The sequence below is a fragment of the Ascaphus truei genome, chromosome 2 (assembly GCF_040206685.1).
Source record: "Ascaphus truei isolate aAscTru1 chromosome 2, aAscTru1.hap1, whole genome shotgun sequence".
Classification (NCBI taxonomy): domain Eukaryota; kingdom Metazoa; phylum Chordata; class Amphibia; order Anura; family Ascaphidae; genus Ascaphus; species Ascaphus truei.
In genome coordinates, this window is record NC_134484.1 from 416,532,719 (window position 1) to 416,548,819 (window position 16,101).

Below are 16,101 nucleotides of genomic sequence, written 5' to 3' on the forward strand. Positions count from 1 at the left end.
TTGTTATCTGAATCACTGATACCAGATGGTTCTGGAGCTCGAAATGGAAGTTACCTTTGACTGTTTAGCACCTTTTTCAGATACTAGTCCCACTCTTCATATTAATATAAAATAAATTAATTAATGCAAGTAAACATATGCAGGGTGGACTGTTTTTAAAGGAGTTCTTTATTGAAGGTTTTAATTAAAAAAAATATACAGATCATGTAGCAATATATACTGGAGGTTTAAATGACGTCTCTCGACCAAAATAACATATTGTGTTTTTGACTATTGGGAAAAGAGGAAAGAAAGCCCAATGATCAAATAGTATCTGATGGTTTACAGCAGATAGGAGATGGACGGCAAAATCTGTTAAAATTCTGTGTTTCTATGTTGTCCTAGTTTATGGTAAACTTTCACATTTAGGTTAACTCCGAATTGAAAATAGCGTAATAATGAATTCCAATATGCAGAACTGTTCCATTAGATATTAGTTTGGGGGTTGCACCTAGAGAAGTGAGAATGTCGCATTCATTCCAACGTTGCAGTAATCTGAATTCCAAAGCGTTTTCATTTGTTTTCGAAATAAAAGTAATTCATTACAATTGTAGTCATGTTTAAGAGAGTCTGAAAAAAATAACCATTTAAGGAGTCTTGGTCTTCAACAGAAATCCGGACTGCAAAAAGACATTGATAAGGTGTCTGACGCGATTGCCTGGTGATTGCCTGCGGCAAACACTGTTAGTGTTTATCTCCCAGCCTGGACATCTTCCCCTCCCAAAATAAAGTATAATCCCAGTGTTGTGAAATATGCTGGGTGGTCCAGTGGCAAATATGTTAAGTGGCTTGTGAAAAGGCGATCCTTTTGTATGTAAATGTAGTCCATATACACCTGTGTTTGAAGGGAACCGATATGAGGAACATCTGCAAATACAAAAGGGAGTAAGAATGTTAGGAGTTGGGTAGATCTTGGGGAATTTCTGTTGAATTAAGGCAAACAAAATAATCTCAATGGTCAACAGTTATGGTTCTCTTACCAGCACACCTTTAGGGTCACTAAAAGGTTGTGGTGGAATGTGTTGCACTGAGCGAGCAGAGGAGGTTACAAAAATTGTGTGTGTGTGTGTGTACACACAGCATGCTTAAGTATTTCTATTACAACAATACAGCAATGTTGATGTGGACCAGTTCCAAATTTGTTTGGTGCCTTTCGTGTCGCACAGAAGATTTATAATTATGCTTTTATTAATATCAAGGATAAAAGATGCTAGTTTAAAACAAACTAAAAAAGAAACAGACAGTGAGATATTTAGACAGCCCATTTTGAACTACTTATTGCGTCATAGAGCTGGACAACAGCTTAGTAACAATTTGTGGGCGATCCCTGAAAAACACATTGATTGGAATTGGGAAATATAACTGTATTCCCCTGCTGAGGGGGGGGGGGGGCACATACATACGCTGATTGCTTTGTGGCTCTGTGATAGAGCATGATGCTTACTGGGAAGCCTGGCTGTAGGACATTGGGAAAGCTGGTTATCAGGGAGGCAGGCTGTACACTACAGTAAGTACACAAAACGTTTGAGACAAGTTAGACAAAAAAAACACCAAAGCAATCAAACACGTGTATGTTTTTTGAACTAATATTTTTTTTTAAGTTTATCTTGTCCGTGTTTGTAAACATTAGCTACTGTTTCCCCTAAGAGTTTTCAGTGCAATGTATGTTAGAAAGAAGTAAAACAAGAGATGTTTTGCTTATGTGAATAGCATACCGGCAATGATGGCATTTAGTGACCGCTCATAGGGCCAGTGTAAAGCTAAACTTTAATGTGCATCTGTTATCTTATCCAGCCCTGGCATAGATGGGTCTGTTATCAAATCTCCATTGTTGTCCAGCATGCATCAATCTCATTACTTTTACATTAAGACAAAGGTGCTCTCTTCTCATGTTCTCTGTCATAAATGAAATCAAAGAAAAGTTTGACAAACGGTCAAAAATTATTTGAAAATACTCCTGTTTTTTCTTCTTCAAGCAATCAGCGTCTTTTCACCTATCGTCGTCATTTATTTGTATGGCGCCAACATCTTCCACAGCGCAGTACAACGTGGAAGGACAATAACATTGTATGACACGAGTACATATACGTTCATATAAACTGAGAAAACAGGAGGGGGTCCCTACCCCAAGGAGCTTACAGTCTAATATAACATTAATAATCCTTCTCCTTGGCAGTACGAATTGGAGTGTATCTTTAATGCAGCACTGCTGGTGACCCTTTTCTTTAATGTCGTTTTTAGTTATAGGATTAAAGCAGGGGGTCTCCGAAGCTGAACTACATTCATTTCCGCTCCGAGGACTCCCTGCTTCCCGAGATACCTCGGAAGGGGGCGCCGGTGGCAGCTCCGTCTGGGCTGGTTTGGGCTTCAATGTCCCATGTCCTGCGGACCAAGAGGAAGCCGTGACATCATCCCTTGGGGCTTCCTATTGGCCCGTGTGACGCGGGACATTTAAACTGAGCAGAGATGGCGGCGCACCCTACGGAGGTAAGAATCCCACATGGAATGCTGCTTTGAACAGTGATAACCAGAATACAATTAAGGGGTATCTATATGCAGCAAGGGTTTTTTTTTTTTAAACCTTTTGTTACCTGTTTTGTAGTGATGCGTTTAGCACTTTAGCCAAACCAAGATTATCCTGGCACCAGATACGTTTGTTTAGGGAAAAACGACGGCTAGGCTTTTGTTTTGTGAGCGTTTATTATTTCACACAAGCAAAGCATTTATATCATTTTGTATTCCACATATTTCGTTGTTCAATATTAAGGATAGAGGATAAAAAAAAACATGTACTCCCTGCCTGCTGGAATTGCCATCTTATAATCACAGAACCTCAATCAGTAGATACATTTAAAATATTCATATCAATGCCTCTCGGCTTGTTTTGGTTCCTAAGCCTTATTCGGGAAACAAGCTTGCTATCCAGAAATGTTTTCTTGGTGTGTAGGGAAAATCAGGCTTATTCCAACAACTGGACAGTGATGTCCTTCGTGTCCCTAAAAGCATATTGAGCCACCTGTGCTGAAGCAGTGATAGCCTGAAAACCTGATCTGTTGGTGGCCCTTGAGGACTGGAGTTGGCCACCCCTGGTTTAGTTATTATACTATTCTTTTGTGACCCCTGCACATTACATACACATACACATGCTTTCTTCAAGTGAAAGCAGTCACATTATGGTTTAGACAGGCAGTATGATTACTGGGCCCTTTACGTTTAATTTGGATAGAGGAAAAGGTCTGTATTCAACCGCACCAAAATATGTTTTGGGATTTCAAGTGTTTTAATGGCAGTGATACATTGAAAGGGTTAAATCGGGGACTGATGCCTTTTTTTTCTTTTTTTAACCAATATCCAACACCCATAAGTATATTTAAACCTTTTTGAAGTTGCTTTGTAAACCTGGTACAGTGAGACTTGGGAGGGGCTCGATTTCCCCTGGCTTCTCCATTTTGTGTGATGTCACTGTGTTGAGCAAGAGTTGGCACAGACAACGTCCCCCTTTCCCTTACCTCTTTTAGCTCTCTGATTATCACAGGATGGGGATAAGGGTAGAGTAAGCACTTGGTTGACAAACGCTCCGATATTCGGAAACCCATGGAAAAGTGAGTTGTGACTAATTTCTATATAACCAAAAGCAGCATCATATTTATATTAAGCTTAGTTACATTTGATACAGAAAGCAAATGACATTGTTGAATTCTTTACCAAATGTTTTTTGGATGGCTACCAGGGATTGCACTTTTTAACGGCTATGTGGTAATGTAAGCTTTCACAACAATTCCGGACCATCTGTCACACTTTGATCATCTTTGTGGTTCTGAAAGTAGATTTTTACCATTCAACAAGAGACTGAAGTTTAATGTTACTAGGCTTTTGAGTCCTGTTTTTCATTGATATATTTACAGATTTGCATTGTCTCTCCGTATTTGGGCTGAAGGTGCGCGTGTGTGCGCGCGTGTGTCTGTGCGTGTGTGCGTGTGTGCGTGTGTGTGTGTGCGTACCTTGTTCCAGAACTATAGCATAAAACTTTTTTGAAAATTGGGTCCAGAGATGTTTGCCCCCTTACTAAACAAATGTAGGCTCTTCAGAAATCAGGCACAGCAATGCTGCTTTTTTGATGGCACTTCAATCAATGTGGTTGCCGCATTGTAGTATTATTTATACCTAGTATTTTTTTATACTTCATTAGCTTTTTGTAACTAGGAACGGTAAGTGCTTTGTGAGATTCGTACATATTGGTCAAATGCTTTCTTGGGCTTTGCTTCATGGATGCTTTATTTTAACTGGTAAACAATTCAGTAGAAATGATAATTATTGCCTTTTAATGTTTATCCATCAGTACAGCGCACGCCAGCCCTTTCCCTTACTTTGAATTACCTCTGTATAATTACAAAGGCATGTTGAATGCTTTTATTGATTTGGGTGGTTATAATGTAATGATGATAATTGATCGGAACAGATTAGTGCAAATTACTGCCTTTGTGTTTCTGATGTTTGCTAAACCCTCTAAAGAACTAAATATGAAACATGGTTTTAAGCTGCTTCTTGTTGCTATAGTATGTATTTTTACCGGTGTTGTAATTTTTTTTTTTTTTAATGTTACATAAGTGTTTGAAAATATGTTGGTGTAAAAGGAGCAATCCAAGCACTTTTATTTTAATTATTGTGACATTTATTTTAGTTTGTTACACAGCGTTGCAGCAAGGGGTTTCCGGAGCTGAACCCCATTAATTTCGGCTCCGGGGACCCACTGCTTCTCGAGATACAGACCTCCAAAGGGGGTTCCGGTATTTCGGCAAAGGTTTAAAGCTCCCGCATCACGCGGGCCAATCGGAAGCCGCGCCACATGACGTCACGACTTCCTGTTGGCCCGCAAGGCGCAGGAGCGTTGAAGCGCGCCATTACATGAACCCTGCTAGCCGAGCAGAGCGGCTACTGGCACCCACTATGGAGGTCCGTATCTCCTAAAACTGGGTCCCTGGAGCTGAAATAACGGGGTTCCTTTCCAGAGACTCCCTGCTTGAATCCTGTGTAAAAAATTAAACTAATTTGTATATATATATATATATATTTATATATATATATATATATATATACATACATACATACATACATACATACATACATACATACATACATACATACATACATACATACATACATACATACACACATACATACACACACATATATATACAGTGTTCGACAAACCTATACATTTGCTCGCCCCGGGCGAGTGGATTTAAACCCCAGGCGAGTAAATATTGGCCCAAGCAGCACACGTTTGGTACTAGGTGGCGAGTAGATTTTTTTGTGTGGCGAGTAGATTTTTTTGTGTGGCGAGTAGATTTTTTGGTGATTTGTCAACCACTGTGTGTGTGTATATATATATATGTATATATATATATATATATATATATATACAGACAGACAGACACACACACACACACACACACACACACACACACACACACGTTGACAAATCACCAAAAAATCTACTCGCCACACAAAAAAATCTACTCGCCACCTAGTACCAAACGTGTGCTGCTTGGGCCAATATTTACTCGCCCGGGGGTTAAATCCACTCGCCCGGGGCGAGCAAATGTATAGGTTTGTCGAACACTGTATATATATATATATATATACACACTGAGTTAAGTTATGGTGAGTAAAAAAAGTGACAAAAACCCTCCACAGCAAAGCAAATATGGAAATGTAAATACAACTGTATGCTCATCTGCATGTCTTAGGCAGGTCTGCAACCCCGCCTTTCCCCATTATCACACAGCACTTCCACTGCAGCAAGGGATTCTGGGAAATGACATGCAAATGAGCACACAGTGCCACTTTTTGCTTCAAAAACCATTTTTAACATGGTTCCCTATAGGCTTAAGCTTGCTGCATGGTCACAGCTTTGAGCACAGCCAGGGTTGAGCATACAGTTGTATTTACATTTGCATATTTGCTTTGCTGTGGAGGGTTTTTGTCACTTTTTTTACTCACCATAACTTAACTCAGTATTATGGTTGGCCCATCCTTTAGCTTCTTTGCATACCCAGTTAATCAACCCCACACTGATGAGACCCATTAAGGTCGAAACAGCTGTCTGTGGGTGGTTTTCTGGGTATGCACCTTAACCCTGGCTGTGCTCAAAGCTGTGACCATGCAGCAAGCTTAAGCCTATAGGGAACCATGTTAAAAATGGTTTTTGAAGCAAAAAGTGGCACTGTGTGCTCATTTGCATGTCATTTCCCAGAATCCCTTGCTGCAGTGGAAGTGCTGTGTGCTGGGGGCAAATGGGGAAAGGCGGAGTTGCAGACCTGCCTAAGACATGCAGATGAGCATACAGTTGTATTTACATTTATATATATACAATATATATTGTAACATCGCCGGAAGAAGAGATCAGTGTATCTCGAAAGCTCGCACAAATAAAAGCATTTCGTTAGCCACAGAACGGTATCATCTATTTATTTGTTGATTATTGAAGCTCGGCTAACACGGTACTGATACCTATATATATATATATATATATATACATACACACACACACACACACACACACACACACACACACACACACACACACACACACACACACACACACACACACACACACACACACACACACACACACACACACACACACACACAGTGTTCGACAAACCTATACATTTGCACGACCCGGGCGAGTGGATTTAACATCGTGGCGAGCTCCTATTGGCCCAAGCAGCACACGTGTGATATTAGGTGGCGAGTAGATTTTTTGGTGATTTGTTGACCACTATATATATATACATCCGACGTTTTGGTCAGCTACATGTGACATCCCTGAGGAAGGTCACATGTAGTTGACCGAAACGTCTGATGTAGTGCCTTGGTTTTTTTTTTACCTTAATATATTGTTATTTCAACTTGGCTGTGTGCTGTCTCTTCTTTCCGGATGAAGATCTGGTAATACCTGTTGTTTATATATATATATATATATATATATATATATATATATATATATATATATATATATATATATATATATACACACACACACACACACACACACACACACACACACACACACACACACACACACACACACACACACACACACACATATATATACACACATATATATATACACACATATATATATATATACACACACACACACACACACACACACACACACACACACACACACACACACACACACACACACTTGCAGACCTGTCTAAAACATGTAAAAAAAATTATTTTATTTATATTTTTAACGCCCTTGGATTACCGCTTTAAAGCTTGGTAATGTAGCGTTTAGAATGTAAAGTTTTACCAGTAGTAAGTATGTGGCCCTGAAATCCTATAATTCAATTTTTGTTACGATGATAAAAATAGGTATCACAACCTATCGGGGTTATTCACTAATCTGCAATAGCTCTTAGTGATTGTTACCTGCCATTCAGATGACATGTGAACTGCCATTGAAATAAAAGACCCCCCAAAGAATCCAGTTAGAAGGTAGTAATGGTAGAAAACAAATTCTCTCCCCTCAGGTACAATGCCGGTTATTTTTAAAAGTTAGCTTCTCTCCCCCCCCCCCCCCCTTGTGTCCCTTGTGTAACAGGGGTTGTTAACTCCAATCCTCAAGACCCCCCCCCCACCCAACAGGTCAGGTTTTCAGGCTATCCCTGTTTCAGCACAGGTGGGATTGAACCACCAGTGCTGAAGCAGGGATAGCCTGAAAACCTGACCTGTTGGGGGCTCTTGCGGACTGGAGTTGAGAAACACTGTGTTAAGAGTTCTCTGATTCACCTTCTTGGTTCTGTTGTTTAATATTGACTAATTGGGTATACCAAGTTATTTTTGGTGTGAGAACTCTGAGGCATCTGAACCTACTGTATTACAAGCAGGAACGTCTCCTTGGCAAGGGGTTAACACTCATTGGATGCAAATACTATGCTGTCCAAACAGTGTTGTGTTTCCAGTGCTAATCTTGTATTTCTCTCCTAATAGCCAGTTTGCTATTTGTTGATGTACTCTTCATTTTTTTTACTCCAAACTTTAGACATTTAGCTGCAGCAGCAGCAGCAGCAGCAGCAACCCTGTGGCAGGCTCAGCAAAGCGTTTGGAAGACACTGCTGCCCGGTTTACAAATGCAAATTTCCAAGAAGTTTCTGCACATCCTTCAGGTGGAAAAGATGTATTGGAGGCACTGGGGTCCGAGAGCAAAGGAAGGAAGCCTGTAGGTCACAATTCAGTTCCACGAGGAAGGAAGGCTGGCAGCGGGAGGAATTCAGGAGGAACTACTTCAGCAACAAGTCCGTTTCAGCAAGGTAGCTTGATTTAATGAATGCTTTGAGACTGCATTGTGCAAGCCTTAAACAAGCAGTGTCACCTAGCAACTCTCCCAACAATCTTTATCCATTGGGGATCTGCATTCACTGTTGGATGCCCACATTACATTTCTCTTGAAAATGTTCATGTTTAAGAACTAAAGACAGACATATTAGAATAAGCCCCATAAAGTGTAATTACCGTTATCACCATAGGTTACCTTTTTCTTCTTGACATAATATATCTGTGAATTGTTCTTTATTCTTCTTTGGCAGATTATAGGGACCTGAAAGTCATTATTTCAGCACACGTAGAAGAAGGCAAGCAATGTAACTAAGCAATGCATAAGCCAGCAGGATCGCAGGTTGTAGAGGTATTCGCGGTAGAAAGAGAGGGGTGATGATGCCACTTTATAGATCATTGTTGATTCCCCAGCTAGGAGTACTGTGTTCCATTCTGGAGATCATATCTCCGGAAGGACGTAAATAAACCGGAGATTGTGCAACAAAGGCTTCTAAAATGGTACGTGATCTACAGATTGACTAATCAGGAAAGACTACATTTAGTCTATAAACTCTTCGAGGCTCCGTTTCCTAGTGTTATTTTTCTGTCTTAAAGCAGCACTTATTCCCATTGTGTGTTATTATTAACATAGACATATTATAGTTTGCGTACCCCTGACCTAAAGGATAGAAGGGGGAGAGAGGATATGATAAACTTTCAAATATACGAAGGGATTCCACAAAGTACAGGAGGGAAGCACATTCCAAAGAAAGAGGAATACTAGAATAAGAGGTAATTCTCGGATGCAGGAGGGTGGCAGGCCAAGGGGAAATGTGAGGAAGTACTTCATGGAAAGGGTGGTACATTTGTGGAATAGATCCCAGACAGACGTGGTAGGGGCTAATACAGTAAGGGAATTCAAACATGTTTGGGGCAGACAAAAAAGGTTATCCTAAATACAAAGGAAAGCCAAGAATCAAATAGTGTCTGAGGTTTTCTAGCAGATAGGAAGTGGGCAGACTAGCTGGACCATGTGGTTCTATCTGCCGCCACATTCTGTTTCTAGATTAGTTACTAATAATAGTGAAAGATGGTAAGAGATGGGTAAGAAGGGCCCTATATAAATAACATACTACTTTTGTCGGGGGCTCGTAAGTAATCATGGAAATGATGTAGCAGCCATTACAAAGTTGCAGCCATCAGTTCTGACAATACAGGGCCCAGGTAAAGGCCTTAGTCCTGGCCCCCGTGAAAGCTGTTGGTGGACCTGGAAATCGGATACTTTCAACTTACCTGATGCTGGCTTACTAAAAGAAGCCAAAATAACAGCCAAGAATCCAGTTACACAGTAGCAGAGCTAGAAAGAAATGCAATGTTAAAGTTTGATGATGTGAATTTTACACATTCTCTGCCTGAATTGTCTCATATGTTTGTATCATTTTGTGATACCCGTATACCAAACAATTTTCAACCAGGGGTCTAAATACTTCTTTAACATTTTCCTAGATCCCCTATGTAGATTTGGCCCATATTGTTTATTCATAACTGATGATATACCCACAACGTAGCTAATATTACTAGCCAAATGCCTTTTTGTTTTTCCCCCGACTGTTTTTGTGTGTGACCTTTGGGAGGTGCTGCTTTACCCCTTTGACTTGTGACTTATGGGACATTTGCTATTAGTCTGCATATCTATCTTGGTGTGGCTACTTGTTATATCTTTATTTTTAACATCCGTACAGCAGCACAAAGAGCTGTACGTGCTAGTCCTTGATTAAATCATTCATCAGTCTAATACCTTCTAAACAGTTTTTTCTTTATTTGATTCACAATGTAGTATTTTGATGAAAAGTTTTCCAATGTGAGTTCAGAATGGCGAGCTCCAGGCAACACTCACAAATATCACAGAGCACAAAATACATGTTGCTTTACGTAAATAAAGCAAGAACAGGGACCGGTGCCGGGACGTGGCATTTTGTTAGACTCGCAATGAATCTGTGTAGTAAGGCAAAGGAAAATCTTCTCTAACATAATGATGTATTTGCACATTCTGGTTGTGACTGCATCCGATGTAAGAAACGCCATTTTGCCTCGCTGTTTGTGATGATAAGTGAATGGTGGGGAGAAAGCAGGGGGACACAGAATTTGATGCATTACATTATACTATGTACATTGCTTAAGTCTTTCCTGATGCGTCTCATCTTACAAGATTCATCAGTCAGTTGAAATAGGTACATAATACTTTAATACTTAGGTGCTTAGATGCACTGTGTAAAAAATTTTTTTTTTTAAATGCTCCTCTTTGTATCCGTTTAACGCCGTTTTTGCGTTAATACATATGAACTCAATTAACACACAAAATGACGTTTGGTACATTAAAAATCAAGCATGTGATTACGATGAATAAGGTAAAGAAAAGGCAAATGTATTTGAAAAGAAAGCATTTTTGGGGCTGGGAGATTGAACACCACTGTATGCGACTCGCCACTCCTTGTGAAGATGGGTATTGTTTAACTTTGCTTCACTTTGTCCCCCTCGCCTTCCAGTTTCAGATTTGGCCCTTTGATTACATTACTGTGGTGGTAGAAACACAAATAAACTGTAACCCCCCCTCTTCTTCACTTTTGTCCTGTGGGGCGAGAGCACATTTATTGGGATTGTACTTTCAAAGGTGCACTCCTGCTTGTTTAGTCTCTAGATTTTACAGTGGGATCACGTCTCAGTATTTCCCTGCTTACTGAATTTTAAACCGTTCGCTTTATTTCGAAGAAGCTTTAAAAAAAGGGGGAAAAACAGCATTAATATTGCTGCTAAGGCCGCGGTTCCGCTGCATCCTATGGCCACTCACCTGCTCATGGCTTCCTCCCGAGTCGGCCCCAGTCCCTCCTCACTGCAAGGCTCACTACGCGCTGTGACGCGTCAGCCAGCAGGGGATGCAGTAGGATTGTGATCCCGAGCGGCGACGCATCACAGTGCGCAAGGGAGCCAATCACAGACTGGATCCCATCAGCCAATGATAAGCCAGCTAGTGCCGCCTCCCCCCCCACCGACATGTTTTGGCCCCGCCCCTCCGCGCCTGAAAATGCTCCCTTTGGACCGCAGATAGCGGTGAAGCGCCGTACACGCGCCGCCTGGATGCAGTGCATCCGCGCCGACGCGTGCAGCGGGGCCTCGGCCTAAGCCCTTGTACTGTCTGACCTCAGTGCAGTTCATGCAGCCTTATCAGACAAGCTCAGGACACGAGAGCGTCCGGGTTCAGGTAGTTTGTAGTCTCATGGAGAAAGCTGCTAGTTGGGGGGGGGGGGGGGGCAGGTGTAAATAAGCAGCAGTAATATGAATACTGTACTGCAGAGGTTCTCAACTCCAGTTCAGGTTTTCTTTGACTGAGCCACTGATTGAGCCACCTGTACTGAAGCAGGGGTATCCTGAAAACCTGACCTGTTGTGGGTGTCTTGAGGACTGTAGTTGAGAACCCCTGCTATATAGGATTAGAAGAATTTAGTGAATCCTAATGAGCTTTTAAAACCAGCTGTAAAAACAAAAGGGTGGAAAGAAAGACAGATGGTGACAGTCAAATCGGCTAATGGAAACCCCTTTTACATAGCTGTTAATTAAGTGACAAAATAGTGGTCGTCTTGTAACCTCCCATTTAAATTATACAGTGGCGATGAATGGTTTTAATATTTAGTACAAATTATTGAAAAGCGTGCAGAGAACCAATGTGCAAATGACAACTACCAGAACCGTTATCCTTTCAAACCTTTTAGGGTCAGTCCCTCTGCGAATATATTCATATAAACCGTTTCATTTTGATGAGGAAGTTCGAAACCCTAAACCAGTAACTTCTCTTCTAATCTCTTAAAAACATGATGCGTTTAAGTGCGATCTTTGTTACGTGGCTGGAAGTGAATGTTGCAGCTTAGTTTTTTTTTTTAAAGGTTGATTCCTCCTAGGACTAAAGTTTTCTAATGACAGTGAGATATTTAAGGTTTTTTTTTTTGCAAATTAACAAAAGGAACACTAAATAACAAATAATATATTTAAAATGCATGGAGGGGTAATGTGGTAATTGCTGTTCTTTTTAAGTTGCAGGTAATTTTTCAGGAACACCAAGCAGTGTTAAGTCGTCCTCTGGAAGCTCCGTCCAGTCACCACAAGAGTTTCTGAGTTTTACAGAATCCGATCTACGAACTGACAGCTCTCATCAACCCCATCATCCATCATCAACCAAAGATGTACCCAAGGGAGAACCTGGACTTCAGGAAGGGACAATAAACAGTTTTAGCTCCTTAATTGGCCTTCCTTCAAATCCAGCGATGTCTTTCCAGACCAAAAACTATGACCACGTACCTGGAGATTATGTTAATTCAAGCCTTACAGGATACAAGCGGGGGCAATCCTCTGTGATGGAAGAAGATGCAGTGAAAGAAAAGAAGCGTAAAGGAAATAAACAGAGTAAGCATGGGCCTGGCAGGCCCAAAGGGAGCAAAAGTCAAGAAACTGTGTCCCACTTATCTGTTTCCTCTGCTTCTCCTACGTCTTCTGTTGCATCAGCAGCAGGGAGTATAATGAGCTCTGGTCCTCAGAGGTCCCCCACATTGCTCAGGAATGGAAGCCTACAGAGTCTAAGTGTTGGTTCCTCTCCCGTTGGATCAGGTACGTGAAAACCTTTTATGGGGTAAATGTATCCTCTTTTTCTTTTAGACAGATACTGATAGACAATTGCTATTGTAATAATGTAGCTATTTATTTATAAAAATGTTTTACCATGAAGTCCTACATTGAGAGTTACCTCTCGTTTTCAAGTATGGCCTGGGCATAGAGTTATGATGACCGATACATGGTTACAAATACATGGGCACCTTAGGTGAACAAGGTTACATTATATGTTAAGACCATTGCATGAACAGATGAGATAATATATGTCAGGGGAGCGCAAACGTTTCTGTTTGTGGCCCCCCCTGTCAGCTCTCCCCCCTGCTTGCACCCCCCTTCCCTTACAGGCTCTGAGCTTCGCTGCGTCATATGATGTAGTAAAAAAAAAAGTGCAACGACGTCTCCGTTAAAAAAGCGACCCTACGAATTACCCAACTATCCCAATAGTAATGATTTGGTTAATGTGGGGGATCGTCTCTTTACAGCAAACAAAAAAAATCAGATGAGAATAAATATTTCAAATGAATCTTTACATTTATAATAGCTTCATTATAACTAAATGCCATGGGGGCTCCTCACAATCGTTACATAATCTGTTTTGTTATAAGGCCATTTATTTGTGTCTACAGACAGCACCTATACAACTTCTTTCCTTGGTTCGTCATGTTCGTGTCCATCACCAAATGGCTAGACGTGTATGATACAATGCACAATAATATCTGATTAGATAATACATTTCACAGTACCAGTAGTAGCGGCTCCTTTCAGAGAAAAAGCATCCAGCAGTCAAGCCCATTTCATATTTTTAGACATGCATACAGTACATATGAGTGTATCAGCATGTCTTCTACCTCTCCCAAACCCAGCTTCATTTACCCACAGGGCATCACATTTATAGCTTCCTCTCCACTTTCTTACGGGGATTCCCTAGAGCTTTTGCCTGCTGTATTTAATGGCTTTTACAGCTTGTCCCAGAGCAAGGGAGATACAGAATCGGTCAAGATGTAACACCTAATACATTGCTGTAATGTTTTCACTTTGCTTCACTTGCCTACTATCAGGAGGGATAGTAAAGAAATATGATGTGGTCATTGTAGAGCAGGGGTGGCCAACTCCAGTCCTCAAGGGCCACCAACAGGTCAGCTTTTAAGGATATCCCTGCTTCAGCACAGATGGCTCAATCAGTGGCTCAGTTGAGGACTGCGCCTCTGATTGAGCCACCTGTGCTGAAGCAGAGACTGATTGTGCATCCTGTGCTGAAGCAGTGATAGCCTTAAAACCTGACCTGTTGGTGGCCCTTGAGGACTGGAGTTGGCCGACCCCTGTTGCAGACAATAAATTGACTTGAGAGAACAGTTTCCTTAACTCTTTAAATACCTCCTTGGTGAGGTCTCATATCAGTACATTTTGCTGTTTACTCTAAGGACACTCGGTCAATATCATGGTTACGTAGGAGGTCTTTCAATTTAGAAATCATTTCCTCCCTTGAACTTCACGAGAACCCATAAGTCTTAATGTTAACAGGCTTTCTACAGTGCACTGGACATTAACATCTTATTATTTCCCTTCCTTCCTTCCTTGTATAATGACGTGACCACTTCTTTTTATGGAAGAAGGAAATGTCATCTTTATCTGAGAGGATGAATTCTTTTGATAAAACCCTTGTGCATTTTCCATTACTATAAAGATCATAGTAATTTCTCATGTAGTTCTGCAGTATATAGGGCTCCATACAATGAATATTCCAGGTATACGTTCATGCCCTGTAAGCTTAGTCTAGTTTCCTGTGGTCCTTAGATGCTGCAAAATAAAGTGACATTCGCAAGGACACATAAAGATGACCCTGAGATTTTTGAACCAGGTATAAATGTAAAGACCGGTGCTACCACTAGACCAGGGGGGAGGGGGAGTCATTCCTTCTCTTTAATGGATACTATATTATATTAAATATAAACATGTGTAATTGCTATATATATAGTTATTAGCCACAGCTCTGCCAAGTGCAGGATCAGTGTTTATACAACAAAAGACAGACAAAGATGCCAAAAGCGACTTCCAATATGACAAAAATACATGGTGCAATACCTATATATTCTCTTGAAAAAGGGTCATTTAGTTCAACCCTTTGGCTAAAGTGTCTTAAGCCTGCTAGCCAACTTCAAGGCATGACCGTTAGCAGCTCCTAACACTCCCTGAGTTAAAATTCTTATTTACCTGTATAACTACAGGAAGAATGACCTGCATTGGATCTGTCGTAACCCAGCAAAATGAAACTGACCTGCCAACTTGGAAAGTGGGAAGGGGCGATCTTAAACCTGGGGGGGGGGCACTAACCCCCCCAAAACAGCTGACACCAGCTGCACACAGTTAATAAACACACAGATACCCAACAAGCTCTGAGAAACCCCAAACATTACCACATATATATATATATATATATATGTATATATATATGTATATTTATATATATGTATATATATGTGTCAAAAGGAGTGCCCCAAAGCTACTTCCAATGTGACAAAAATACACAGTGCAATACCTATATATTCTCTTGAAAAAGGGTCATTTTATACTCCTGTTTCTTCACGCTATCTGAAGTGGCATGCGCAATAAAGGCAGAGAGGAACACATGGTGTGACAGGACGTCTTCACAATATTGTGGGCTTCTGCCGTAATCAGCTTTATACAACTGGTTCTCTGAGGAGCAGCACTAAGCTATCACCTTTTGAAGTGAAATTTCTTTGCTGGCGAGTACAGGGTTTTCATGGGGGAAAAATGCATTGCCTTGTAACGAAAAACCATAACAAAAGTGACGTCACGCTGCTAATGGGCGCACGTCCGTCGCGTGCGCATGCGCAGAAGTGGAGCTTGCGCATTACCGCCCTTGTCCACATTGGCGCTCCCCCCTCTTCCAGCACACATGCGCACTAAAGGCCGCGGGCCTCTGCGCATGGCTGCGGGCCTCTGCGCATGGCTGCGGGCTTTCCCGCATGGCTGCGGGACTCTGCGCATGCGCGCCACTGATTGAGGGGGAGGAGAGGAGCCGGGAACACTGGGCAGGGAGAGAGCCGCGTC

At 41.3% G+C, this 16,101-nt stretch overlaps 1 protein-coding gene and 1 long non-coding RNA gene across 7 annotated transcripts in view; both read left to right on the forward strand.

Annotated features, from left to right (window-relative positions):
- LOC142488767 (uncharacterized) overlaps positions 1-16,101 on the forward strand; it is a 433,714-nt gene that overhangs the window by 56,481 nt on the left and 361,132 nt on the right. The window lies entirely within an intron of this gene.
- Positions 1-16,101, forward strand: part of MLLT10 (MLLT10 histone lysine methyltransferase DOT1L cofactor) — a 157,576-nt gene that overhangs the window by 29,639 nt on the left and 111,836 nt on the right. For 5 of the 6 annotated variants that reach the window (XM_075587545.1, XM_075587542.1, XM_075587541.1 and 2 more), the window contains 2 exons: positions 8,099-8,366; positions 12,457-13,026. In XM_075587545.1, the coding sequence (XP_075443660.1) occupies positions 8,099-8,366; positions 12,457-13,026 (838 nt within the window). The remainder of the gene's footprint in view (positions 1-8,098; positions 8,367-12,456; positions 13,027-16,101) is intronic. The other variant, XM_075587543.1, reaches the window with a different exon arrangement.